Consider the following 27,369-nt stretch of genomic DNA (forward strand, 5'->3'; position numbering starts at 1 on the left):
CTCCACTTATTTGCTCCATTATAAAAGCAAACAACAACAACAAAACCCACCCCAGATCCATCTAAGAATGCTCATAGCAAGCCATGTATGGTGGTATATGCTATAATTCCAGCAACTTGGGAGGCTGAGGCAGGAGGATTAGATAGTGAGACTCTATCAAAAAACAAAACAAAACCCAAACAAAAAAACCTCATAACATTTTTTAAGTCAAAAACCAGAAATGCAAATGTCTATCAATAGAAAAATGAAAAACAAACTGAAATACATTTGTGCAATACAACTCAGAAGATAAAAAGGAATGAAGCAATAATAAATGTAACATTATAGAATCTAAAAATGTTATGTTAAAGAAATTAATACACATTGAATGATTTCATTTTTATGAAGTTATATAATACAGAAAATTACTCCATGATGAGAAAAATCAAAACACTGGTTGCCTCTGAGGTTGCCCATCCCCACTTCTAAGAAGGATACAGTATGACTTGGGGATAAAATAAACACTTTATTGGGGAAAAAAGGTGATAGGTATGTTAGTGGATGTCTTAGAAAATAATTAAAAATAAAATGAAGAATTTATTACTGCATATATTGCAGGGCCAACACGCCTAGTAAAGATGCTGGAAATAATACCATTAAAACTTCTGCAGAAATATTTATGCTCTATTAGGAAGAACAGTAAAATCAAAACTATTGTTTCACTGGAAAGCAAGAATAAATCCAGTTCATGGGGAGCTTAGTGGCAGAGTGCTTGTCTAGCATGTGTGAGGCACTGGGTTTGAGCCTCATCACTGCATATAAACAAACAAACAAACAAATAAAATAAAAAAATTCTACAATGTAGTTGTCTATCTAAACTACCAATTTTTTTTTTTTTTAAAAAAATCCAGTTTGTGAAAAGTAAGGATATGTAAAGTGGCACCTAATAAAGGCTGTAAATAAAGCAATTAAGACTCATAATCAAAATAGATTAGTGTTTAATTTACTTACTACTCAGAGTAATACTTATTTAAGTAGCAACCTCAGAGAAAACTAAAGAAAATTTCTAAAGGCTGGGACCTTTAAAAAGGTGAAATTTCAGAAATACAAATCAAAGAGCACAATGTCATATCCTACTAAAATTCTAGATCATATTATTGGTACATAAGACAATAATGTGGGGATAACAAAGGGCATAAATGTTTCACCAACAATAAATATTACTATAACCTCAATTCTAATTTTTCAGTTATTACAGGGTATGTGTAAGAAATGCCTGCTGGTGTGCCTTGATTGGGAAAAAACCAACAAATAAACGAAATTTAAGTAACACTGTAAAATATAGAGTTATGGTAAAAGGTTATATAATTGTCCTCATTGTATTAATATCTTTGGAACAATCTAGACTAAGATTCCACAGTAATAACTAGTGCTCTTTGGTTCTGTCTGCCTTTTTTTTTTTTTTTAAAGCAATTCTTACCATTGAGTTGAAGGTGGCACTGGAAAAAGAAGGGTTAGCAGATTTACAATAAATACAAAGTCTAGAGGAACCAATAACATACAATATAATTATATAATTTAAACTCCGCTATCTTGACAGAACTCTTGATTGGTCTTAAGTTAAAAATAAGTTATAAGCCCTATAGAGGGTTTAGGAGTGTGACGTAGCTTCTTAAAAAACACACACACACAAGAAAACAATTAAAAAGAAACCTTAATACTAATAAAATTTATTTTCAGAAGGATATGCAGTACTTATAGAGAAGTGAACTATATGCTGCTCTTAAAGCATGGCTGTCACAAATCAGAGTGACAAAGATTTAGGTAGCCAGTAAGGAGATGGTGTTTGGAAACCAGGTCACCAAAAAAGAGTAAAGAGTATTTTCCCTGAAGCAGTCATTCTCAACTCAGGTTCAGTGAAGAAACTGAGCCATAAAGGATTAATTTTTGTAATAAATTAACTTCTCTCCTGTGCATCTTAACATGTTGTTAGCTATGCATGTCCTTGTGGAAATTAAGAAAATGATAATCCAACTGGGCATGGTAGTACATGCCTGTAATCCCAGCAACTTGGGAGGTTGATGCTGGAGTTTGAGACCAGTCTCAGCAACTTAGTGAGCACTTGTCTCAAAATAAAAAGGGCTAGGGACATAGATCAATGGTATAGCATCCCTGTGTTCAATTCCTACTACCAATCTGAGAAAGAAAGAAAGAGAGAGAGAGAGAGAGAGAGAGAGGGAGGGAGAGAGAGAGAAAAGAAAACAATCACTTCAATTATTTTGTATAGGGTTTTTCTTGTGGGATGTCAAAAACCTAAACTAAAAGCTACTTAAAATTTTGCCTCTGAAAGACCCACCTCTTTACATATCCCTCTATGTCCACAGCTATATAACCAGTAAGTATAACTCACTTTGCTCTTAGGATGTAATCAAAACAATTAAAGGAACAGTGAAACTGAGAGTAGGTTCTGTATTAGTCCTTTTAAAAAAAATTTTTCTGTAGTTACAGATGAACAGAATGCCTCATTTTATTGGTTTATTTTTATGTGGTGCTAAGGCTTGAACCAGTGCCTTACACATGCTAGCCAAGTGCTCTGCTACTGAGCTAGAGCCCCACCCTATAGCAGTTCTTTTAATTCTGAGATTTTCTTTTTAAAACAAAAATGTTCCACGTTTACAGAAGGTATTTTCTTGTAACAACCACATTTTTATAGCTGTTTCCCATTATCCTGCAAGAGTATTAATCCTACATAGTTCATTCATTTTTAGGCAGAAAAGCAGACTTAAGATCAGGTGAGTATATAGGTTTTTAAAAAATATTTTTTAGTTATAGACGGAAGAAATATCTTTATTTTGTTTATTCATTTTTATGTGGTGCTGAGGATCGAACCCAGTGCCTCACATGTGTGAGGCAAGCACTCTGCCACTGAGCACAACCTCATCCCGTACGAGTATATAGTTTTAAGAAACCAGGAGTAAAGTCTTTGGGTGGAATCTGCCACAATGCTCAAATGCTAATTTTTTTTTTTTTTTTTTTAAGAACTTTTGGTCTGTTTTATAACCACTGCAAAAATAGAAAGTGTACCTTCTGATTATTTTATTCTGGTAAACTCCATTACTTTTAATAGTTATGTTCACAAAAGCCATATTGAAAAATGGGTAGATATGGCTAACATTAATAGGTTTTACTAAGAGTAATGTTTATTTTGATTGCTAAAGAAGCATCCTTATGTGGGACTAACCCAGAAAGACACTAAGTAAACTTTTCACAAAATCTCAAATTCAAAGTTATTTTGGCTAATGTCTTAGTTTTCATAATAACCCCCAGATCTGTTCATGATTTAGATACGAGATATCCTCCAAAAGCTCATGAGACAATGCAAGAATTTTCAGAGGCAAAATAATTAGCCCATGAGAGGTATAACCTAATCAGTGGATTAATCCACTAATGTGGATTAACTGGGCAGTAACTATAGGCAGGTAGGGTATGGCTGGATGAAGTAGGTCACTTGGGTGTGTCTTTGGGTTTTATATTTTATTCTTGGTGAGCAGAGCTCTTTCTCTGTTTCCTGGTTCCCATGTCCTGAGCTGTTTTCCTCTGCCACGCCCTTCTGCCATGATGTTATACCTCATCTCAGGCCCAGAGCTATAGAGATGACCAATCATGGACTAAACCTCTGAAATAGAGAGCCAAAATAAACCTTTCCTCCTCTAAATTGTTCTTGTTAGGTCTTTTAGTCACAGTGAAGAATAGCTAACTAGAACAACATCACACAAAAACTTGAGGTGATATCTGAAGCTACTTCTTCAAATCTAAGTTCCATAAGTTTATCAGCCACAGCACATCAAAGTCTCAGATTGGACCCTTCCTCCTTCTCCTTATCAGGAGGCTTCAGCTAATACACTACACTATATGCCTCTGTCAGATGACAGGATTTTTAATCTGTCCCAGTCATTATTTCCCTCTACTTCTCTTTTTGTGCCAGGCTCTTGTACTGGGTTCAATATATGGTTACAAGGAGGAATACAAAGTAGAATAAAGAAGCAGGAATTCTCCCAGTTTTTTCCGAGGCACTAGACAGAGCTGCCTTTCCTTCTCTGGAACTACTTGGTCCCATGATGGGAGCAGGAGCAGTTGCTTCATTTAGGAGTTCCTTTCTTATCTTTCTCAATTTGAATAACTGAAGAAACACTGAGTTAATATCAATTAACACAATCACATACTTTCACATTTTAAAAACTCAAACAAGCCCTGATATCAAACTAGGTAAAAGAGGTGCTTTGGACACAATGTATTTTAGAAAGGCACAGTATACTTTATAAAGTAGTAAAATGACAGACAAAAGGTCCAGGCTTTCGTCTCATCACTACCAGCTGAGTAGTTTCTAGTTGCCTTTAAATGTCTATCCCCATAAAGTTGTTAAGAAAGACAGAAAATAGGAAAGTTACAAAAATACTTTGCAAACAATAAACATTCTCTAAAAATGTCACTTATTTTGAAGAATATATAATATATAAAGTTACAAGATGGAACTGTTCCTTCTTTTAAGAAACCTTATACATTTTAGGGTTATGTATTTCAAACTGGTAAAATGGGCAATCAAGTAGTATTAAAACTAATTTCAGTGTTTTAACTAAACAACAGTTCAAATAATCATTACACATTGATGAGATTATGTCTTCATTACAATCAACAGAATCTTTGCAACAGGTTATTGTGAACCAGAAGAAAAAAGATCTGAAGAAGACTAATAGTTAAAATATGGAACAATTCATTTGGTTTGTATAAATTCTCAAGTAAAATGACTAGTCTAGATACTTAAAAACATTATTTGAATATGGACTCAGGCAGGCCTACTTGATTGTTTTTATATACAGTCATTTACTAAGAGAAATTTCATACCTCACTACAAGATGCAACTGCTCTGTGTAAAGGTGTCAACCATTTGCTGTCTTTGGCATTAACTCTAGCTCCTGCAACAAGAAAAAAATAAATTGAAATATTTTACATAAAATACTTAAAATAAATCTCTTGAAATAAGAGTTATATATGATCCAAACTGGAATAAAAAACAATTGAAAAAACTACTTTTTTATACTTTCTAATTTAAATTACCCTTAAGTCATAAAACAAAATCATCTCTTAAAAAGTGATATAATTATCCAACAAGGTAATAGCTTTTATTAAAAATAAAAAAATCATTTATTTATATGCTAGATAAGCCACCTTTATACAGAGCATATCCAAGAAAGATCAGATCCCACTTAGAAATATGAGTTAAAAACTGAAATACTCAAATAAATGAACATAATACTACTTGGAGATAAATAGCAGATTATTCCAACGTGTTCATTACATTTCTTGCTAATGAAAGTATGTCATAAAGTAATAAAATAATATCAAAATACTTCTACAGCTATAACTAAAAATGTCTGGACTAGAAAGGAACTAATCCACATGTCTTTTTGGGTTATACCTTAACTAAGGTTTCAAGGAGGAATTAAAAAAAAAATCAAGTATGTGCAACTGTTTAGAAATTATTAAGTCAATGGACAAAAATTACCCTTACCAGGATACAAACACATTTATTAAGACAAAAAGCGTACTACATAATTGTTACCAAAAGTTGGTCCTTGTCCCTGATATCAACTGAACAACGAGGACACGGTTTTGAGAAAAAGAAAAAAGAGGCTGCAATTCTCCCTATCTGGGAGAAGAGAAGTTTTTAGAGAAGGGATTCATTCCAGATGTCCTGGCTGGGGAAGATGGGATTCTACATGTGCTCTGATGGGGGTTGAAATTCACATACTAACTTGGGAGAGGTCACTTCCTGTATCTTCTGGTGCCATCTCCTTCCTGTTATGGGTGTGTACAGATAACTTTAGGCCTAGGATGGGACAAAGGTGATCCTGTGGCCTTTCACCTTCAGGTTAGGGAGAGGAAGAGGAAGAGGAGGAAAAGAAAACATGTACATTTTAAAATAAGCCTCAGTTGCAGAGTAGCAAGGCTATTTTAAAAGCATGAAGTGGATCACTGTTACATCATGAGGGAAAAAAAATCTACCTTTTACATGAAATTCATTCATTTGTACTCAAGCCCCAGTCAAAAAGAAATATTACACAGGATCACTCTATAAGTAGATAAGAAACAGCTCTGGCTCTTGGAATTGGCAGACAGGTCCTATCCTGTAAATAATCCTATTTACATCCCAAACCCTAACTAAATCCTTACTTCCTGGATGATGAAAGGTACAATGAATAGTCCAACATCAGTCGTTATAGCAGAACCAAGTCTAGAATTCATACCTCTAATGTTTACATTACATCTATGTTTTGAGTATGAGGATCTGGGGGATAATCAAGAGCAGTGACTTCCATATTATAGCTCCAACAATTATTAACTATGGATCCCTAACTATAACAGGAATTTAAAAGCTGCTTTTGCTAAAAGTACCAAGTCTTTATTTGGGTCTGCAGAGGCTCAATGGCTTGATATCTCTGACTTCATTTTCTGTCTTTGGATTCCTGCTCAGCTCTGTACATAGGCATGCTAATCATTTAAGCAGTATTCATCCAAAAACTGCTAATACAAGGTTTATTAGCCCCAATTTTATCAAACTTGACCTATCTTTCTAAAAGAGTAACTAAGAGTAACTAAGGTATTTTCAGGATTTGCAGGGACATTCACCTACCAACTTTTACAACATCCTGTTCCAGACACCAGAGTGGGACTTAAAAGTCTGTAGTCATTGCCCTACACCTTCCAAGGAAACAGCAGAGTATTGCAGGCAGATCACCGATTGATGAGAATGCTGCCCCCCCCCCACCACTAAGAAGCAATCATCTTAACAGAACTGAATTGCCCCCTTCCAAGATCACAGGTCTGATTAACACCCTGAATAGCAAACAGAGACTGCCCCCTCAAACTACAATTAAAAAAGGACTTCTGGAGATTCACAGAATGAGACCTGAGATAATGATTGATCAGATCACAGTTTAACCAATAATGCTTAATTATGCATATCTCTTACCCCTACCCCAATTCTTCTTCTATTTAAACCTAAAACTCATGTCAATACCCCAAAGACAAGGTTGAGATGCTTAATGTCACTTTGTCTTTCCAATATGGCTATCAATAGAGTTCTTTTCACCATACTTTTTCCATTTTGAGTGGCGGGCCTGATCTGTTGGTATCTGAAGAGTCAGGACTTTGGCCTAGAGCTGCAGTAATAACTAGTTGTGTTTCTTCATCTAAAAAACAGATTTTATTATATCTTGCTATAAAGATTAACATGTAATAAAACTAGTACACATAGTGTAAATATATTAGAGGTACACTTAAAAGCCTTGAACATGAGAGAAAATGAGGGTTTAGGAACTATCCACAAATGAAGCAGCGAAAATTCTCAAAGTAGGTAGTAACAGAGAAGACACTGATGAGTGAGCTTTCAAGAATGCTCAGAGGGGCTAAGGTTGTGGCTCAGTGGTAGAGCACTCGCCTAGCATGTGCGGGGCACCTGGGTTCAATCCTCAGCACCACATAAAAATAAATAAACCAAATAAAGGTACTTGTCCATCTACAATTAAAAAAAAAAAAAGAATGCTCAGAATTAGACTTTGGGAAAAGAAAAATCAGCAAAACAAAGACCCAGCCAGAGAAAGAATTATTAAAATTAAAATTTTTAAATTTTTCTGATTTAAAAATTGAAATCAGAACCACACATATGCTGGTAAGTACTCTACCACTGAGCTACATCTCAGATGGAGAGTAGTATCTTTATGAAATAAATACTTGGGCAACCATCTTACAGAAGATGGTTAAAACACAGATAGCCTGAACACAGTAAGGTCAGCATTTGTTTGGGGTAGGAGGTAGAATAAAAATACTAGAAACATTTGAAATACCCACTGGATGGAAGCCTGGAGTCCCAGAGTTAGTGAAAGGGTGATACAGAAACTAAGGTCCTTGATTGTCTTATTCATTTATCTGCGTAGGACTTCAGTGGTTCTTTATACATGCATAGTAGAAGGGCAAGCCCTGACAGTAAGGCCTAAAGGGTATATACACAGACACTCAGAAGAAAATCTAGTCAGTGTGGTGGTGCATGCCTGTAATCCTAGCTACTTGGGAAGCTTGAGGAAGGAGGAGATAGTTTGAGGCCAGCCTGGGCAATTTAGTGAGACCTCTCTCAAAATGAAAAATCAAAAGGCCTGGGAACATAGCTCAGTGATAGAGCACCCCTGGATTCAATCCCAGTACACAAACATAAATACACACACACACAAAGTAAAAATCTAAAAAAAAGCTTAAGTGCACATTCACATTATGTCCCAATAAAAATAATCAACAGTTTCAGAGAAATTAAGTGTATAGTTTCAACACAAATTTATAATTCAACTTCTCAATTATCAAAGGTTCTGTGTTTTAGTATTGCAGTGTTAGTGTTCAAGAAATTCTCACTTTACTTGATACAGTCCCAAACTACAAGAGTAGTGATGCTCACAATTTGGATATGCCAAAAGAAGCCATAATGTGAAAAAGTCAGTTATTGACAATAAGGAAATTAAAAAAAAAAAAATCATATGCTGAGGTTGCTAAAATCTACAGCTAAAATCCATTGTTGTTAATCTCTTACTGTGCCTAATTTACAAAGTAAACAGGAATATATATCTTGAAAAAAAGCCCACCAGAAACAATACAGTGTAACAACTATGCACATAGGTTTTTGTATTTTATTAATTATTTAAATAATCTAGAAATGTTTAAAGTATACAAGAAGATGTACAAATGTTATATTGCAAATATTATGTCATTTTATATAAGTGACTTGAGCATCTTCAGATTTTGATATATAATAGGGGTAGAGGTCTTGAAACTAATCTCCTGTTGGTACAAAGTGATTATATTCACTCAGAGCCTTCTAGATATGTGAATAAATATGCTATGGAAACAAAGCAGACTAAATCCCTGACTTCTTGGAGTTTACATTCTAGTACGGAGAATAACAAAAAACAGGCATAATAGTAAAAGGATCTCAGATAACTATAATAGGAAAAAAAAGATAACAAAGGAGAGACTAGACAGTGGAGGTGGTGGTAGTGATCAGAGAAGGCCTCACTGATGAGGTGACATTTGAGCAAAGACATGAAAAAGGTGAAGGAGTAAGTCATGTGACTAACTAAGTAAAAGTCTGAGGCTGAGGAAACAATGGTGCAAACACCCAAAGGTAGAAGCAGGCTGGAGGGTCAGAGCAGAGCAAGCAAAAAGGAGAGTAACAAAAACTGAAGTAAAAAAAAAAATCGGGGGTGGGGAACTGAGGTACATATAAAATGTTCAGGCCAATTGCAAAAACTTACCTTTTTATAAGGAGAAATGTGAATAACTAAATTCATTTAAAACTTTATTTTTCCTTTGAAAAGAAGCTACATGAGCTATTTTACCTTATGAAACTGATAAAATATCATATTAAAATATTTTTCAAAGGCAAGCTGAAAAAGCTTTTTATAAACATACTTCAGTTAATTTTATACATTCTCTCAAATTCGGACATCTGAACACACAGGACTCATCTATCATACTTACAAAGAAAAGGATGTCAATCTTCTACAAAAAACTGAAAATCCTTTTGCAAACATTCACATTTAAAAGGAGGGGATTAAGTTGACCATGAACATATGGAAAGTTTCTTGTAGGCATAAAAATCTAAAATGACATAGCTCAGTGGCAGAGTGTTTGCTACCAAGTACAAGGCTCTGGGGGTTCAATCCCCAGAACTTAAAAACGGAGGGAAAAAACCCTTTCATGTTGAATCAAATAAAATAATGTCTATGATAAAACAAAAAGTAACAATTAGAATTCTATGTTAAAATAAAGAAATATAGCAATACAATTCTTACCAAAGTCATCAACATTAAAGTAAATGAAAGCCAGGAATGGTGCTGTACCCCCATAAAACTAGTGACTTGGGAGGCTAAGGGAGGAGGACAGCAAATTTAAGGCCAGCCTCAGCAATTCAGCAAGGCCCTAAAAGCAACTTAGTGAGACCCCTATCTCAAGTAAAAATGAAAAGGGATGCAGATGTAGGTCAGTTGTAAAGTACCCCCAAGTACCAAAAAAGGTATAAATGAATGAATGAATAAATAAAGTAAATGGAACTCTACTGTTTGTAGCATGACTAATTCTCCGTGTAAAAAAAGAAACTGTTTCTTGGACAATATTTGTGACAAAACTTTTCATTCACATATAAATCTGTGGCCTATCAATTTACATTATTAGAGAAGATGCCCCAGTTAAAAAGAAACAGGATTTATTTCCTTTAATATCCTCAGTTTTTATCTCTGTTAAATTTTAGCTTAAAACTAGCGAGCATCTATAGATGAACAGATATCTTCAGGGAAATACATCACAAATGAAATAATTCATAAACTAAAAAATGTAAGTTGAGTCCATACCCACCCATATTGATTCTAATTATTATGAAGTTCATTATAAGCATAGACTTTTAAATTTTATGGGTTTATAATGGCAAAATTCTATGGGAGCTACTATTTAACAGGATCTTTGTGTAAGATTTCTGTTCTTAGGAACTGAGAGAAGTACAGTATCAAAGGAATATCCTAATTAAAAATATCAAAGGAATACTACTACTTCTCCAAATTCACTATGCATATATCTGTGCAATCTGGCAACACCAAAATTTGTTCAACTGCAGGTATTCTTTCCCAACAAATATCATAAAAATCTAGCTCTAACAAAATTTTTGTCCTATTTTTTTTTAAAATTTGTTTTTAGCAAAAATATTTCTAAGATCTATTTGACTACTTATTTTAGGAATGTAGGCAGTCTAACCACAATTGGATTTGAATACAGTTCTAGCATTACTTCGAATTATAAACAATGTTAAAGAACTGAGCAAAAATTTTTTAAAAAAGCATAATTTCTTGAAGAACATTATAGACTCTCAAATAGAATTAGATAAAAACTACTGAAAGACATAAAACCTACTGGCACTGTTTTGAAAAATACATTTATAATCAGACTATATCTTAACCACTTCTACTGCTGCACTTGTTACCAAAATGAGGTAACAATGAGGCCTATTACAGAAACTTATATAATAACATTTATAATGCTTATCCCCTACTCCTATTATCTTGATATATTTTTCATTTTCTCATAGTATTTATCTTTTAATATACTGTGAGCTTTATTTGTATTTATTATTCATATTCTTCTGTTCATCCTTATTAGATCATAAATTTTTGTAAAGGCAGCAATCTTTGTTTCATTCTTTAATGTACTCTTAGCACCCAGAACCGGATCTAAGTAATCAAAATTTTTATAGTAAGAATAAATAAGTTTCAGATATGAAACAAATATGAAGAATAACTATTTTTGAGACACATTATAACAAAAATACACATAATGTATTATTATTACATAGGGGTGACCATACCAGATAGAATAAGGAGTTCAACGATTTCTGCATCTCCAAGGTAGGCAGCAGCATGTAATGGGGTTCTCTTTTCATTGTCCTGTAATAAAAAAGGAAAGACAGCATATTGGTTTCAAAATGAAGTTTATTTTATACAGCTTAAATGAAGAAAAATATTATTAATTTTCAACTTATTATTTCAATAACTCTAGCATGCAAGTCCCACTGACAAAACATAGGTTATTAGGTTATTTCCTTGATAAGAAAAGCCTTAAAATTTTTCTTTTTTGGCCTTGAAACAATAGTCTAGGTTGAGCATATTTATGTTGAAAATCTGATATCCAAAATGTGCATAAGTACCAAATATTTTTCAGGGTTTTAATGACTCAAATAGAAAATTTCATATCCAGAAACTTTGTTTCATGCACAAAATTATTAAAAATGTTGTATAAATATTATCTTCAGGGTATGTGTTTCAGGCTTATATGAAGCAAGTGAATTTCATGTTTAGATGTGGGTCCCATCCCCAAGAAATCTTATTATGTATATGCAAACATTACAAAATTGGAAATCTAAAATCCAAATTACACTGGAGCATTTTGGCAAGGAACACTCAATCTGTACAAAGTGCATTAAAGAATAAAAACAAGAATTTAGATGACAAAAAAACTGCTTCTCAGTCTTTCTTACACTGCTATTACACACGGGCAAATTCTTCTATACAATATTTTTTTCCCTTTCCAATATAATTTCAGTTTTATATAGTCTAGTTGTTGACTTAATAAAACAAATCTTAACAAACTAAGAGACTTGCTTATCAAAATGTTTCAACAGGAATACTCACAGTGGCACAAAGAAACTGTTTCTAGAGATTTGAAATTATCTTTTTTGTCCATTAAGGTTTTTTCCTTAATGTTCTTGCCATTTTAACTTTTACAGCCAAAACATGAATGTCATTTTTAAACATAAGAAAACACGTTCTTCCAAATCTTCCTCCAGGAAAGAAAATTACATTTATTATGCTTCATGGACCTCCTTCCCCCGAACAACACTGTCTTCTAGTTGGAGAAGCAAGGTCTTAGGACAATATCACATTCAGGGATTTTATAATTAACAGATCCCATCTAAAGTTACAATGAAGTATTGCTGACTTGACTACATTTGAAAACTATTAATTTAGAAATACTTATTTTTTAAGTTCATATCCAATGTTTCTGATGTAGGCTTTTATGACAGACTATTAGTTGTTTTCTGCCTTGTCTCCCCTTTGTCCATAGAACTAATGTTTCAGCTAGTCACTCAGCCACAGAAAAGGATACATTCCTACCCTACAGAGTTACTTATGATCAGAACAATGGTATATGCTTGCAAGTTAATAGGCAAACAACTTCCAGATCATCTTCAACTTATAAGACAACTACCTCAGAGGTGGACTAATATTTTCCCACTTCCTTCAGGCTGGAAAGCAGATGTGAAATTGAGCACGCTTTGGCCATGTAGATGTAGACCAAAATCCTAGCTGACTTCCAAGAAACAAGTTTCTGAATGATCTCATAGAACAAAATTGCCCACCAGTTTGGACCACTAACTTCCAGACTATTAAGAGAAATAAACTTATGCAGTTTACCATTTGGGAATAATTATTATAGCTCAAGATTTGTTTTAAAATAAGTTTATTTTATAATAATTTTCTATTTGGGGAATCACTCAATTATTCTAAGAGAGTTGAGCCACTGAGAATAAATTAGGAGTTAAAAAAAATACCAGGCAAAACAGGGGTTAAACATTGACAGGTAATAATAATGATGATATATTATAAGGGAGGTTGGTATACTGCTATTAACATTAAATTGCTTAGTAAGCTAAAAAGAGTTCTTGTCTAACCATAGTTAATTTCAACAAGACCATGTTTTTTATTCTAAGATATGTCTCAAGAAATAGAATACACTGCACAGAAATTATTCAACAAATAATTACTAAAAAAAAGCTAACAGAAATATCTAGCTATCAAAGCTGAGTACTGATTTAGTCATTTTTTAAAAAGAGATTCTTGGTCTAGGCTTTTCAATGCTAATCACTAAAACAGCAAACTTCCTCAGTGTTTAAATATGATCCAATCTAGTCAAATTGAGAAATATATCTATCACACAGGGGAAAACAAACACATAACACAATGACACGTAAAGTGAGTCATTTGTATGTGAGAGATGTCTGGAATTCTGTGATTCATTGCCTCAAATCCTATTAATGTATTTTATGACTCACATGAACATAATTTTTCCTCTTTACAAATAAAATTTTTAAAAAAGGGGAACTGATTAAAGGCTGGGGTTGCTCAGTGGTACAGCACTTGCCCAGCATATGTGAGACACTGTGTTTGATCCTCAGTACCACATAATAAAATGAATAAATAAGAGAAAGGTACTGTGTCTATCTCAACTTAAAAAAAAATAGGCAATAAAATATTTATTATTCCCGTCATCAAAATGTGTTAAGATAAAGTTTAAAAAAAGATAATCTCTTGATACAAAGTAATTACATGTCAAGAAATTTTTAAAATAAAAGATATTTCTACATGTGCACAGAATCAATGATTAACTATACTGACTCAAACAAAATGCTGGAAACAATATTGATGCTTCTCAAATGGTTACCTAAAATTATGGTACAGAAGAAGCTCTTAATCTTCATTTAACAGATCCACATGATTAATCAATACTCTTGAATAAAATGAATGATGTTTTTGATACACTAAGTATTTTGATTAGTAGTATATTATTAACACACACATTTTTGTTGACACAATGGCTGTGTGTTTATCAAGGGTAAGATATGTTTGTGACCACTTTTGTTTCTGCTAACTGGATCCATTATCCTAGCAATATAATTTATCTAACAGCCTACAAACTGATGATATGAAAATCCTAAAAGAAAAAAAAAAGGCTGTTATTTCATTATCCCAGGCTAAATACTATAAATAGACCAAATAAAGACTTGCTACCAAAAAAAGAAAGTGCTATTTACTGCATATGGCTAAAACAAGGAAACACTAATTCGAACAACAAACAGTAAAAGTCTCAAGGGTTTGCCTTAAGTTTGTTTCCTAAGGACCTAATTTCTCACATCACTTAAAGAAACTCAAAAGGCACAAATAATGCATTGTGGGTATGATCTAAGCAAGAAAGAGGACAAAGGACTCCCATCAGTGGACAATACATTATCAATGAAAAAGTCTAGAATCAATTAAAAAAAAAAAATCAAGCCAGACTGGGTGCCACATAACTATAATTTAAGCAACAAGGGAGGACAAGGCAGGAGGACTGCAGGTTCAAAGCCAACTTCAGCAACTCATTGAGGTCCTGTCTAGAAATAAAATTAAACAAAAAAAAGTCTGGAGACACAGCTCATGGTAAATCATCCCTGGGTTTAATCCCTAGTGTATACACATGGATACATAACAAATACACACAAAAACAAAATCAGCTAGTGCACATACATTGTTACCCTGAAATGCTTAGAGATCACTTTTAAGATTCCCAACTACCACTTATTAACATTATTAGATAAGAGGACTGTAGATCCACACAATGAAATATTATGCTTCTAATTTAAAATAAGGAACAGACCTCAAAATTCCTATCAATGAAACAATCTCTACTGCACAGTGTTAAATGTAGCAGAGCAACTGTATATATATCTATAAAAGTTTTATATATGCTTAAGCTTCAATATATATTAACTATTTCTGAGTAAAAATACTCGAACACAGTGACTGACTTTGAGGAAGTCAGAAAGCTGGCTGAGTAGAATTTCAAGTATGAGAGTCATTTTGTACTGTTCAGGTTTCTTAACAATGCACATGCTTCAAAAAAGTAAAAGATAAAGATGGCCCAAAAGTCCGCTCACTAAAACAGATCATATTGAAGAGTAAGATATTCTGACAGGTGTGAATGAGGCAATACACTGTAAAGTAGCAGGGAAGTGACAAGATCCCTGTGGAGCATCAAACCCAAGATAGGACCTCAGAAAGAAAAATGAGGTAAACTGTCTCTCCCCAGACTGGCTAGGAACCAAGATGTCTCCTTATGGGGCATGGTAAGCTGGAGACCCCAAAAGTCCCTACTGCCACTGAAGACTACCCAGGAGACTCTTATGTCCCTGGATAGTTTATAGAGTTGCTGAGAATTCATCCAACTGTATTGCCACAGAATACAGCCCATGTATATATCCTCTACAACCATGATATAAGCTGCTATGATCTGGTATCATCATGAAAACAGACCTCTAGAGCACATACCTCCTGCAAGGGGCTCGTTAGTCACAGGATAACCCCATACTAGAGACTGTTATCATTCCACCATGATTACATACATTGGGTTGCAGCACCACAATCCTGGCTGCTCAGATCCTAGGCTCAGTAGAGAAGGTGAGCCCCCAGTTTCCAAACAGGGAGCCAGCAGACTGCACAGAGGAGAAGTCAAAACACAGGGGTGGCTTGTGTGTGCTTATGCTTATGCTTGACCAGACAGCCCACTGCACAGCTAGTTGAACCACAGCACCCATGCACACCCAAACCTAGTCTGACAGTCATCCAGGTGGCAGCACAGCTCCACCACAAATACACATTTGCAGCCCAGGACATTAGTGTAACTATAGGCATCATTGTTAAGAATTACAAGAAACTTCAGAGGCAACAATACTGAGTTCACCCCAAATCAAAGTTTATATACCATACCAGGAAAAAAGAAAAACAAAACAAAAACCCTATCCTTGTGGAAGAAAAAAAAAATACCAACAAAATCGGAAAAGGTGATTGTTGCACAGATAACAGTGTAGGGATAACAGATAACATGAATAAGAAAGAAACAAGGCACCTTCAAAGATTATTTTTCAGTGTCTAAGCCAAAAAAAGTAAATTTACAAAATGTCTGAAAAAGAATTCAAAACAATCCATGAACACTTAGTGAGATAAAAGAAAACTGACAAAAAAAATTTATCAATGAAATCAGGAAAACAATTCATGACCTGAATGAGAAATTCAACAAAGACTTTATTTTAAAAAGAACCAAAAGATTAAAATAAATAAATAAAACAGAAACAAACAAACAAGAACCAAAAGAGGGTTGCAGCTGAAAATCTCAATGAATGAAATAAAAATTCACTGGTTGTGGTGGTGCACACCTATAATCCCAGTGGTTCAGAAGGCTGAGGCAGGAGGAGCAGAGTTCAAAGCCAGCTTCAGCAACAGTTAGGCCCTAAGCAACTCAGTGAGACCTTGTCTCTAAATAAATACAAATAGGGCTGGGGATGTGGCTCAGTGGTCCATTGCCCCTGAGTTCAATACCCAGTGCAAAAAAAAAAATCAATTAAGAACCTCAACAACAGCTTACATGAAGTAGAAAGAGGAATGTCTGAACTTGAAGGTAGGTCTTTCAAATTAATGCAGTCAGAGGTTAATAAAGAAGAAGAAAAACAAAGAAAGCCTCTGGGACACAATTAAGGGAATAGGGATACTTGCATTATGGGAATTTCCAGAGGGAGGATAAATGGAAAAAGTCACAGAAAACTTATCTAATGAATTAACAGCAGAAAACTTCCCCCCAAACTGAAAACTTTTAGACATGAAAGAGAAATAAAGTATTTTTCAGACAAGCAAGAACAGAAAATTAATCATCACTAGATTGGCCTTACAGGAAATGCTTAAGGGAGACTCAAATCTAGAAGTAAAACAATGGTAACTACTGCCAGGAAAACATGTAAAGGGCACCACACTCACTGGGCCCTCAAGACACCTGGGCTACCCATGATTCTCAGCTCATGATATGGGTAATTCCTGGCACGTCCCGGTGTATATTTGGTGTAATTTCACATGCCTGCACCATGCTGAGCTTCCTGCATCTGAAATTTCCCCCTTCCTTGACTCAGGAAATAAACTGTATTTAACTTATATTTCTAGCAATAAGGTTATGAAACCTCGGGAGCTCTCCACTACAGCACAGCATTTGGTCTTTAGTCAGACCTGTTTCAACACCAAGAGAAACAATGAGAGAAAAAGCACGGGAACTGAGACCCACCTACCCTGCTGAGGCGGTCCGCACCTCTGCTTGCTGCCTGAGGGTCACATCGGACTCACACTCTGCACTTCCCCTGAGTCATATCACACCGTACCCCAATGCATGTGGATGAGTACTCTTGCTCCGTGGCTTCAGCTTGCTCTGCATTGTGCTCACCTGCCTGTAGAAGTCTGGCCATTCTCCTGAGACTGCTGGAGAAACATCACCAACCAGAATGACCAGCTTCTGTTGGAACCATTGACCACAAACTCAGAATAAGAACTTCACATTCCCAAGCGATCTCGTGGTTTTCTCCAGGAGGCTATGTCTCCCGCTATCAGATAACTTCTCAGATCCCTCTAGTTAAGCCTCCCAGGAAACCAAAACTCCCATCACCAAACCGCAAGCTCACCACATTCATCTGCTACTTTCCACCTTCTCCCCAGAAAGTACACTTGTGTATCTCTCTGCTTCTATCAAAGGCAATTGCTTCAGGGAACTGGGACCCATTTACCCATCTCCACCGAATAATTTCCAAGAACACACAAACACACTCTCTGTGTTCATTATATAAGCAAAAGGTCTTTAACTCCACTTCGCCTCCCTGGAAACTTCACCACCTTAGTGACTGTGCCTGCACCTCAACATCATCTTGTTTTTATTTTTCTCTCTTCATCCATGGATTCCATAAAAATGTAGGATGGATGGATGGATGGATGGATAGATGGAAGAAAGGAAGGAAGGAGAGGGAAGGAAGGAGGGAGAGAGGGAAAGAAGGAGGGAGAGAGGGAAGGAAGGAGGGAGAGAGGGAAGGAAGGAGGGAGAGAGGGAAGGAAGGAAGAAGGAAGGAGGAAGAGAGGGAAGGAAGGAGGGAAGGAAGGAGAGAGGGAAGGAAGGAGGGAGAAAGGAAGGAAGGAAGGAGAGAGGGAAGGAAGGAAGGAGGGAGAAAGGAAGGAAGGAGAGAGGGAAGGAAGGAGGGAGAAAGGAAGGAAGGAAGGAGAGAGGGAAGGAAGGAAGGAGAGCGAGAGGGAAGGAAGGAGGGAGAAAGGAAGGAAGGAGAGAGGGAAGGAAGGAAGGGGAGAGGAAGGAAGGAAGGAGAGAGGGAAGGAAGGAAGGAAGGAGAGAGAGAGGGAAGGAAGGAGGGAGAGAGGGAAGGAAGAAGGGAGGGAGGAAGGAAGGAAGGAAGGAGGAAGGGAAGGAAGGAGGGAGAGAGGGAAGGAAGGAGGGAGAGAGGGAGGAAGGAAGGAAGGAAGGAGAGAGGGAAGGAATGAGGGAGAGAGGGAAGGAAGGAGGGAGAAAGGGAGAGAGGGAAGGAAGGAGGAAGGAGGGAGGAAGGAAGGAAGGAGGGAGAGAGGGAAGGAAGGAGGGAGAGAGGGAAGGAAGGAGGGAGGGAGGGAAGGAAGGAGGGAGGGAGGGAGGAGGGAAGGAGGGAGAAAGGAAGGAAGGAAGGAAGAAAGGGTAAACATGTAAAACCATGCCTGCAATTCCAGTGACTTGGGAGGCTGAGCAAGGAGGATCACAAGTTTAAGGCCTGTTTGGGAAACTTAGCAAGTCTCAGAATAAAAAAGATAAAGGACTGGGGATATAGCTCAGAGGTAAAGTGTTTCTGGGTTCAATCCCCACTATGGGGGGCGGGCAAAAAAACTCATGGTCGAATAGATACACAAGTGAGAAAGTAATCAAGCTTTACTGCTACAAATAACCATTAAATCACAAAGACTAATAATGAAAGGAGGAAAAAAACAAAGGATATACAAAAGATCCAGAAAATTAACAAAATGAGAAGAGTAGGTTATTACCAATCAATAACCTTGAATGTAAATGAGTTAAATCCCCCAACTAAAAAACAGATCAACTAGATTAAAACAAAACAACAGGAAAAAAAATTCCCAAGATCCAACTACATGCTACCTACAAGAAACACACCTCATCAGGAAAGACATATACTGACTGACAGTGGAATAACAAAAAAACAAAAAAAAGACATCCCATACTAAAAAGCTCCTGCACAGAAACAAGAGAGACAACCTGTAGAATGGAGAAAATATTTACAAATTATTCATCCAAGAAGAGATAAATACGCAGAATATATAAGAAACTCAAAACAGGAAAAAAGTTTCATTTAAAAATGAGCAAATGATCAGAAGAGACTTCTCCCAAAAGATGATATATAAATGACCAAGGAGTATGTGATTAAATGCTCACTTAATCACCAGAGAAATGCAAATCAAAACCACAACAGGGCATCATCTCACCCCACTCAAAATGGCCATTATCAAAGATAAAAATTAGTTTAAGGGCTGGGATTATGGCTCAGTGGTAGAGCACTCGCCAGGCAGGACTTGGGTTCGATTCTCAGCACCACATAAAAATAAAGGCATTGTGTTGTGTCCATCTAAAAAAAAAATTCATTCTCTCTCTTAAAAAAAAAAAAAAAAAAAAACAACAACAACAAAAAAAAAACTAATTTAAACTACCATATGATCCAACAATCTTATTACTGGTATATATACAAAGCAAAAAAATAAGAGTCAAAAAGATATCTGCATTACTATATTTATTGCAGCACTATTCACAATAGCTGAGATCTGAAATCAATCGCTGATGGATAAATAAATTTTAAAAATGAGGTGCATATATACCCAATGGATTATCATTCAGACATAAAAAGAATGAAATCTTGTTATCTGAGAACACATGAATGGAACTGGAGGATTTTATGTTCTGTGAAATAAACCAAGCACAGAAACCTAAAAAAAAAAAGTTGATTTTATAGGAAAAAAGTGAACAGACGCTGTGAAAGGGGTGGGTGCCTGGCAGGTAGAGAGAGGATGAAATGGAAATGGGTACAGGGTGCAGCCATAGAGAAGGAATCAATTCTAAGGTTCTTTAGCACAGTTGGGTGATTACAGTTTACAGCAATTAATAGTACATTTTGAAATAGTTAGTAGAGAACGTCCCTAATACAAAGAAATGATAAACGTTTGAGGTGATGGATATGCCAATTACTATGATTGGATCATTACACACTGTATATACATGCATTGAAATACCACACTGAACCTACAAATATGCACATTATGTTACATATTTTAACATTTATTTTTTATTGGTGCATTTTAATACACATAATAGTGGATTCATTATGCCAATATTCACACATGCACATAATTTGCTCATCTAAAAAATGTTTTAAATAAAAACAAAATTTTACATAATTTATTTTAATCAACAAAGAATCGTTTTAATAAAAATCCTAAAACAATTTCCTATGTCAGGCATTTCAAAAGTACTTGATGACCATTAAAAAAGTAAAAATTTTCTTAGTTAGATGTAAATACATTTTTCTTACACGTAAATGCCATGAAAAGGTATTTTGCACATATGATTAGAACCATAAAAATGTGATTTGTGACTGTCCCCAAATGAAAGCAAGCAAAAACTACCTTTACCTTTTATAACTGATTATCCTGAAAGAAAACATTAGGTTAAATAACACCAATGATTGCTAACTACTTTGGGACTGGGTCACTGGCATATGCCAGGCTGCTGCATTATCAAAGAAGTACACAAGTAGATGAAATCATGAGGAAGTTCCTTTGCAGTGATGCAAGAGTTCTGTATCTTAAATACACTGGTGGCTAAATAAAACTACATATGAAACAAAATGTCACAGAAACATGCATAAAGACTACTGCCATTACCACATCACACACTGTCTTCTCAGAACTAAATTTTCACAAAAATTGCCAGAAGTCAATAAGCTTTGTAGTCTAATTAGTTGCATATGCTCATATTAATCTAGCTTAATGCTTCTAAACATACAAGGGGAACCATTAATCACCTATAAACTATGCATCTGTATATTTTCTAAAGATGTTCTTCAGGCTACCTTAAAGTAATAATTATATTCTCTGACAATCACAAAATTAAGTTGATAGTAAAGTACAAAAACTCATGTGAAGAGAAAGTATCAAGGAACATTATAAAAATATTTTGAAAAAAATGAAAATGAAATACAACATATTAAAATATGTAGAATGAATGTGAAGCAGTATTGAGAGAAAAATTATTAACCAATAAAATACTTTAATCAGAAAAGATGGTCTAAAATCAGTGATTTAAGCTTTCATTTAAGAAAACAGTAAAACGACCACCCAGTAAGCAGAAAAATGGAAATGATAAAAATCAATGAAGGAGAAACAGAAAAACAATAAAGAAATCAATGAATCCAAAAACTAGCTCTTTGAAAAGATCAATAAATTGGTAATCTTCTAGCCAGAATGACCAAAGGGGGAGGGGACCAGTACCAGGAATGAAAAGGGGCACAATCAATAAAAACCTCAGATACACAAAAAGATTATGAGAATATCGCAAACAATTCTATGCATATAAATTCAACTATTTGGATGGAAAAGATCAACTCCATATAAGATGCAAAAACTACTCAGGAAAAAAGATAACCCGAATAGTTTTATGATCATCATAGAAACTAAATTCATACAATTTTATTTCCAACAACAACCCCCCTGCCTTCAAACCCAGGTAGTTTCAAGGGTGAATTTTATTAAACATTTAAGGAAGACATAATACCAATTTGTATATCTTTCCCAGAAAGGAGAAGAGAAGGAAACACTTCCACACTATGAAGCCAACATTATAATATCAAAACCTAACAGAAATATTTCGAGAAGAGTACCCAATATCCCTTATCAGTGAAGGCATAAACATTCTCAACTAAATATTAGTGAACTGAATTCAGCAATATATGAAAAGGACATCTCAACCAACTGGGATTTTTTCTGGAATTGAGAGTTTCATTCAACTATAATCAACTAATCTAATTCAATATATTAATAGATTTAAGAATGATATTATCATACTTAATAAAATTACAAACCTATTCTTGATTTTAAAAACTCCTAGCAGACTCAGAAAAGAAGGAAACTTCCTTAATCTGATAAATGGTATTTATAAGAACCTACACATGCTATTTAATGGTGAACGACCAAGTTCTTTCCTTTGCCAATCAATAATGAGACAAGAATGTCTACTCTCTTCACTGCAAGTCCTAGTCAGTAAAATGAGAATTAAAAGGCATATAAACGGAGAAGGAAGAAATAAAACTTTAGTTGTACATGGCATATTATTTGAGAAATCCCAAAGAACATTACAAAAAGATCCTAGAATTAGTATAGAAAAGTTGCTGAATGCAAAGCCAATGTACACCAATCCCATTTCTACCTACTAACAAGTAGAAATTTTTAAAAAAGAATTTAAATTGTATTATTTACAGCAGCACCAAAAAGTAAGAGTAGAAGGAAAAAAAAATGCTTAACCATAAATCTAACCAAAAAACTGCAAGATTTATATGCTGAAAACTGACACATTTGAGAAAGAAAACATAAATATAGACCAAGATGCCATGTTCATGGATTGGAAGACTCATTATTGTATAGACATTCTTCAAATTGATGTATTGATTTAGTGCAACTCCAATAAAAATCCCAACCATATTCCTTAGAGATTTAAATTCACACAATTTTATGTAAAGAAACCAGAACAAAAACAATTTGGAAAGAATACAACAATGCTGGGAATCTCATGCCATATGATTTCAATAACTACTATGAAACAAATAAGGCAGTATGATATGAGGAAAATGACAGACGCTCCCAGAATAGAGTTGAGAAATAAAACTACACAGTCATGCACTCCATTAACAATGTTATGTTCAACAACGGACCATGTATATAGACAGCAGTCCCAATAAGATGATGCAGCAACCTTAGTTCATGTAACACTCAATGTTTGCACAGTGAAATTGCCTAACCATGCATTCTTCAGAACACAACCCTGTTGTGAAATGATCTGTGACTATATGATAAATTAATTTTTGATAAAAGTAAATCAATTTAGAAACAATCTTTGCAACAAGTGATCTTGGACAAGGACCTACACAGAAAATACCTCAATCTATACCGAATACCCTACACATATATTAAAAAGGATTACATAGACCTGTCAAATCTAAAAAGATAAAAACTTCTAGACGAAAAAACAGGAGAGAATTGTGGGCTGGGCAAAGAGCTCTTTGATGCCACACCAAAAGCACATTTTATGAAGATGATGAATTAAACATAATCAAAATGAAACTTTCGCTCCTAGGAAGACACAGTTAAGAGGATAAAAAGACAAAAGCATACATTGGGAGAAAACATTTGCAAAATCATATCCAACAGAAAAGTTGGACTCAGAATATGTAAGACACTCTCAAAACTAAAAATGAGCCAACAAACCAACAAAATATGAGCAATTAAATTGTATAAGGACAATATGAAATACTGTTGTGCAGAATAATTCAGATCCAAATGAAAACATATCATATGATCTATTTTTTTTCAAAGTAAGCAAAACGAAATTATATTGCTTAGGGGGTGAATGACTAGGTGGCTAAATTATAAAGAAAACCAACAAAGAGACTATTATAAAAGTCAGATTACTGGTTACATTGGGGATGGAAGTTTAAAGTTTTGATTATAAAGTTCTGACCATAAAGGGCAATTCTGTGGTGTTAGCGAAATGCTATTTCTTGTAATGTATAGTGGTTAGTTTTATTAAATTCTATATCCGTCTTACATAATTTAAGTATGCAATTCCTAACTATTTTTAAAAGGTTAAAAGGAGGAGGAAAAACAGATGTGAGTGATCATCCTTTCAAAAAACATCACGTGCTTAGCTTTTTGAGTTCTTTATATATCCTAGAGATTAGTGCTCTATCTGATATGAGGGGTAAAAATTTGCTACCAGGATGTGGGCTCTCTGTTCACCTCACAGATTGTTTCTTTTGCTGAGAAGAAACTTTTTAGTTTGAGTCCATCCCATTTATTGATTGTTGGTTTTAATTCTTGCACCACAGGAGTCTTATTAAGGAAGTTGGGGCCTAATCCCACATGATGAAGATTAGGGCCTACTTTTTCTTCTATTAGAGGTAGAGTCTCTGGTCTAATTCCTAGGTCTTTGATCCATTTTGAGTTAAGTTTTGTGCATGGTGAAAGATAGGGGTTTAGTTTCATTTTGATGCATATGGATCACCAGTTTTCTCAGCACCATTTGTTGAAGATGCTCTCTTTTCTCCAGTTGCATGTTTTTGGCACCTTTGTCTAATAAAAGATAACCGTAATTTTGTAGGTTAGTCTCTATGTCCTCTATTCTGTACCATTGGTCTGTTTTGGTGCCAATACCAAGCTGTTTTTATTACTATTGCTCTGTAGTATAGTTTAAGGTTTGGTATAGCGATGCCACCTGCTTCACTCTTCCTTCTAAAGATTGCTTTAGCTATTCTGGGTCTCTTATTTTTCCAGATGAATTTCATGATTCCTTTTTCTATCTCTATGAGGAATGGCATTAGGATTTTGATCGAAATTGCATAAAATCTGTATAGTGCTTTTGGTAGTATGGTCATTTTGATAATATTAATCTGCCTATCCAAGAGCAAGGTAGATCTTTCCATCTTCTAAGGTCTTCTTTGATTTCTCTCTTCAGGGATCTGTAGTTTTCATTGTATAGATCTTTTACCTCTTTCTTTAAGTTGATTCCCAAGTATCTTTTTTTTTTTTTTTTTTTTTTTGAGGCTGTTGTGAATGGGGTAGTTTTCCTCATTTCCTTCTCAGAAGCTTTGTCACTGATATACAGAAATCCCTTTGATTTATGGGTGTTCATTTTATATCCTGCTACTTTGATGAATTCATTTACTAGTTCTAGAAGTTTTCTGGTGGAGTTTTTTGGGTCTTCCAGGTATAGAATCATATTGTCAGCAAATAGTGCTAATTTAAGTTCTTCTTTTCCTATATGTATCTCTTCGATTTCTTTTGTCTAATTGCTCTGGCCAGTGTTTCATGAAGTATGTTGAATATAAGTAGTGAAAAAAGCTAAGCACGGAAAAAAAACACACACACACACACAAAAACAAATAACCCAATCAACAACTGGGCCACGGACCTGAATAGACACTTTTCAGAAGAGGATATACAATCAATCAACAAACATGAAAAAATGCTCATCATCTCTAGCAATCAGAGAATTGCAAATCAAAACTACTCTAAGATCTCACATCTCCCTCCAGTCAGAATGGCAACTATTATGAAGACAAACAACAATAAGTGTTGGAGAGGATGTGGGGGAAAAGGTACACTCATACATTGCTGGTGAGACTGCAAATTGGTACAGCCAACATGGAAAGCAGTATGGAGATTCCTTGGAAATCTGGGAATGGAACCACCATTTGACCCAGCTATCCCTCTCCTCGGACTATACCTAAAGGACTTAAAAACAGAATACTACAGGGACACAGCTACATCAATGTTTATAGCAGCAAAATTCACAATAGCTAAACTGTGGAGCCAACCTAGATGTCATTCATGAATGAATGGATAAAAAAAAATGTGGCATATATACACAATGGAATTTTACTCAGCATTAAAAGAAAAAAATCAAGTTGCAAGTAAATGGATGGCGTTGGAGAAGATAATGCTAAGTGAAGTTAACCAATTCCAAAAAACAAACAAACAAACAAACAAATGCCAAATGTTTTCTCTGATATAAGGAGGCTGACTCATAGTGAGGTAGGGAGGGAGAGCATGGGAGAATTAGATGAATTCTAGATAGGGAAGAGGGGTAGGAGGGAATGGGAGGGGGAAAGGGATTAGCAAGGGCGGTGGAATGTGATGGACATCATTATCCAAAGTACATGTATGAAGACTCAAACTGGGTTTTAACATACTTTATATATAAACAGAGATATGAAAAATTGTGGTAAAAATGTGTAATAAGAATTGTAATACAAAAAAAAAACCACAACAAAGTACATGTATAAAGGCATAAATTAACATGAACATACTCTATATACAAAGAAATGAAAAACTGTACTCTATACATGTATAAGAGTTGTAATGCATTCCGCTGTCGTGTATTTAAAAAAAAATCAATAAAACTAAAAAAAAAATCATGAAATACACATTAAATCTAAAGGGGAAAATATATCAAAGTATTGACAGAAGAGAGTCACTGAAATGGTTATTTCCAAGTTAAGAACAGAAGCTTCCTTCGTTGGTTTAGGAAAATTGGTTCTTTTGAACTAATGTTCAAAATGAAAATGTCACCTAAAAATTGAAGAAGTTACTCACCCTTTGCACCCATGCTCCTCTCTTCCCCAACCACCAATTTGGTTCTAGAAAGAACTTAAGAATAAAGGCAGAAATTTTATTACAAGAGATCTGTGCAAGGCAATCTTGGGGGTGGAGTGGGGAAAGGAAGTAATCTAGTTTTCATGTAGACAGAATCCAAAAACCTTCACTGTTTATTTTTCAAACCAATGATAAAAACTTATTTTCTTTTTCATATGCAAAGACTAATGTGTATTAGAATGATTATTATTTTTGACCTGGTATAAGATGACATGCTTCATATCACTTTGGTGAATTATATTCAAATCATTGATTCTCTATAATAACTACCAAAAAAAAAAGCCAGCGCATTATTAGTTTAAAATGCTTGTATAAGTTGCATTACTTATTCAACGATTACAATAAAGACATGAAAAATAGGGCTATGGTTATGGCTCAGCAGTAGAGCACTTGCCTCACACATGCGAGGCCCTGGGTTTGATTCTCAGCACCACATAAAAACAAATAAATAAAATGAAGTTATTGTGTTCAACTACAAAAAATAAATATTAGGAAAAAAAGATATTAAAAACAGCTGTAATTATTCTTGTAACTTAACGAAAATTGCATATTTGTTTACTAATTAATCTATTAAGTTATACATTTCATAATAGATAATCTAAAATTATGTAATTAAAATAAAATACAAAATATTTTCTTTGTGAATACATTATTTGGA

General features: G+C 34.8%; 1 protein-coding gene across 10 annotated transcripts in view; it reads right to left on the reverse strand.

Annotated features, from left to right (window-relative positions):
• The window catches only part of Ankrd28 (ankyrin repeat domain 28), a 173,059-nt gene that overhangs the window by 72,677 nt on the left and 73,013 nt on the right, over positions 1-27,369 (reverse strand). For 5 of the 10 annotated variants that reach the window (XM_058582194.1, XM_058582196.1, XM_058582195.1 and 2 more), the window contains 3 exons: positions 26,652-26,705; positions 11,435-11,513; positions 4,882-4,952 (listed from right to left, as the gene is read on the reverse strand). In XM_058582194.1, coding sequence (XP_058438177.1) covers positions 4,882-4,952; positions 11,435-11,513; positions 26,652-26,705 — 204 coding nt within the window. The remainder of the gene's footprint in view (positions 1-4,881; positions 4,953-11,434; positions 11,514-26,651; positions 26,706-27,369) is intronic. The other 5 variants (XM_046452736.2, XM_058582198.1, XM_046452734.2 and 2 more) reach the window with 1 other exon arrangement.

This window comes from Marmota monax, unplaced genomic scaffold (genome assembly GCF_021218885.2).
Source record: "Marmota monax isolate L192 unplaced genomic scaffold, Marmota_monax_Labrador192_F-V1.1 WCK01_AAM20220418_F8-fsc00042, whole genome shotgun sequence".
NCBI classification, from domain to species: Eukaryota; Metazoa; Chordata; class Mammalia; order Rodentia; family Sciuridae; genus Marmota; species Marmota monax.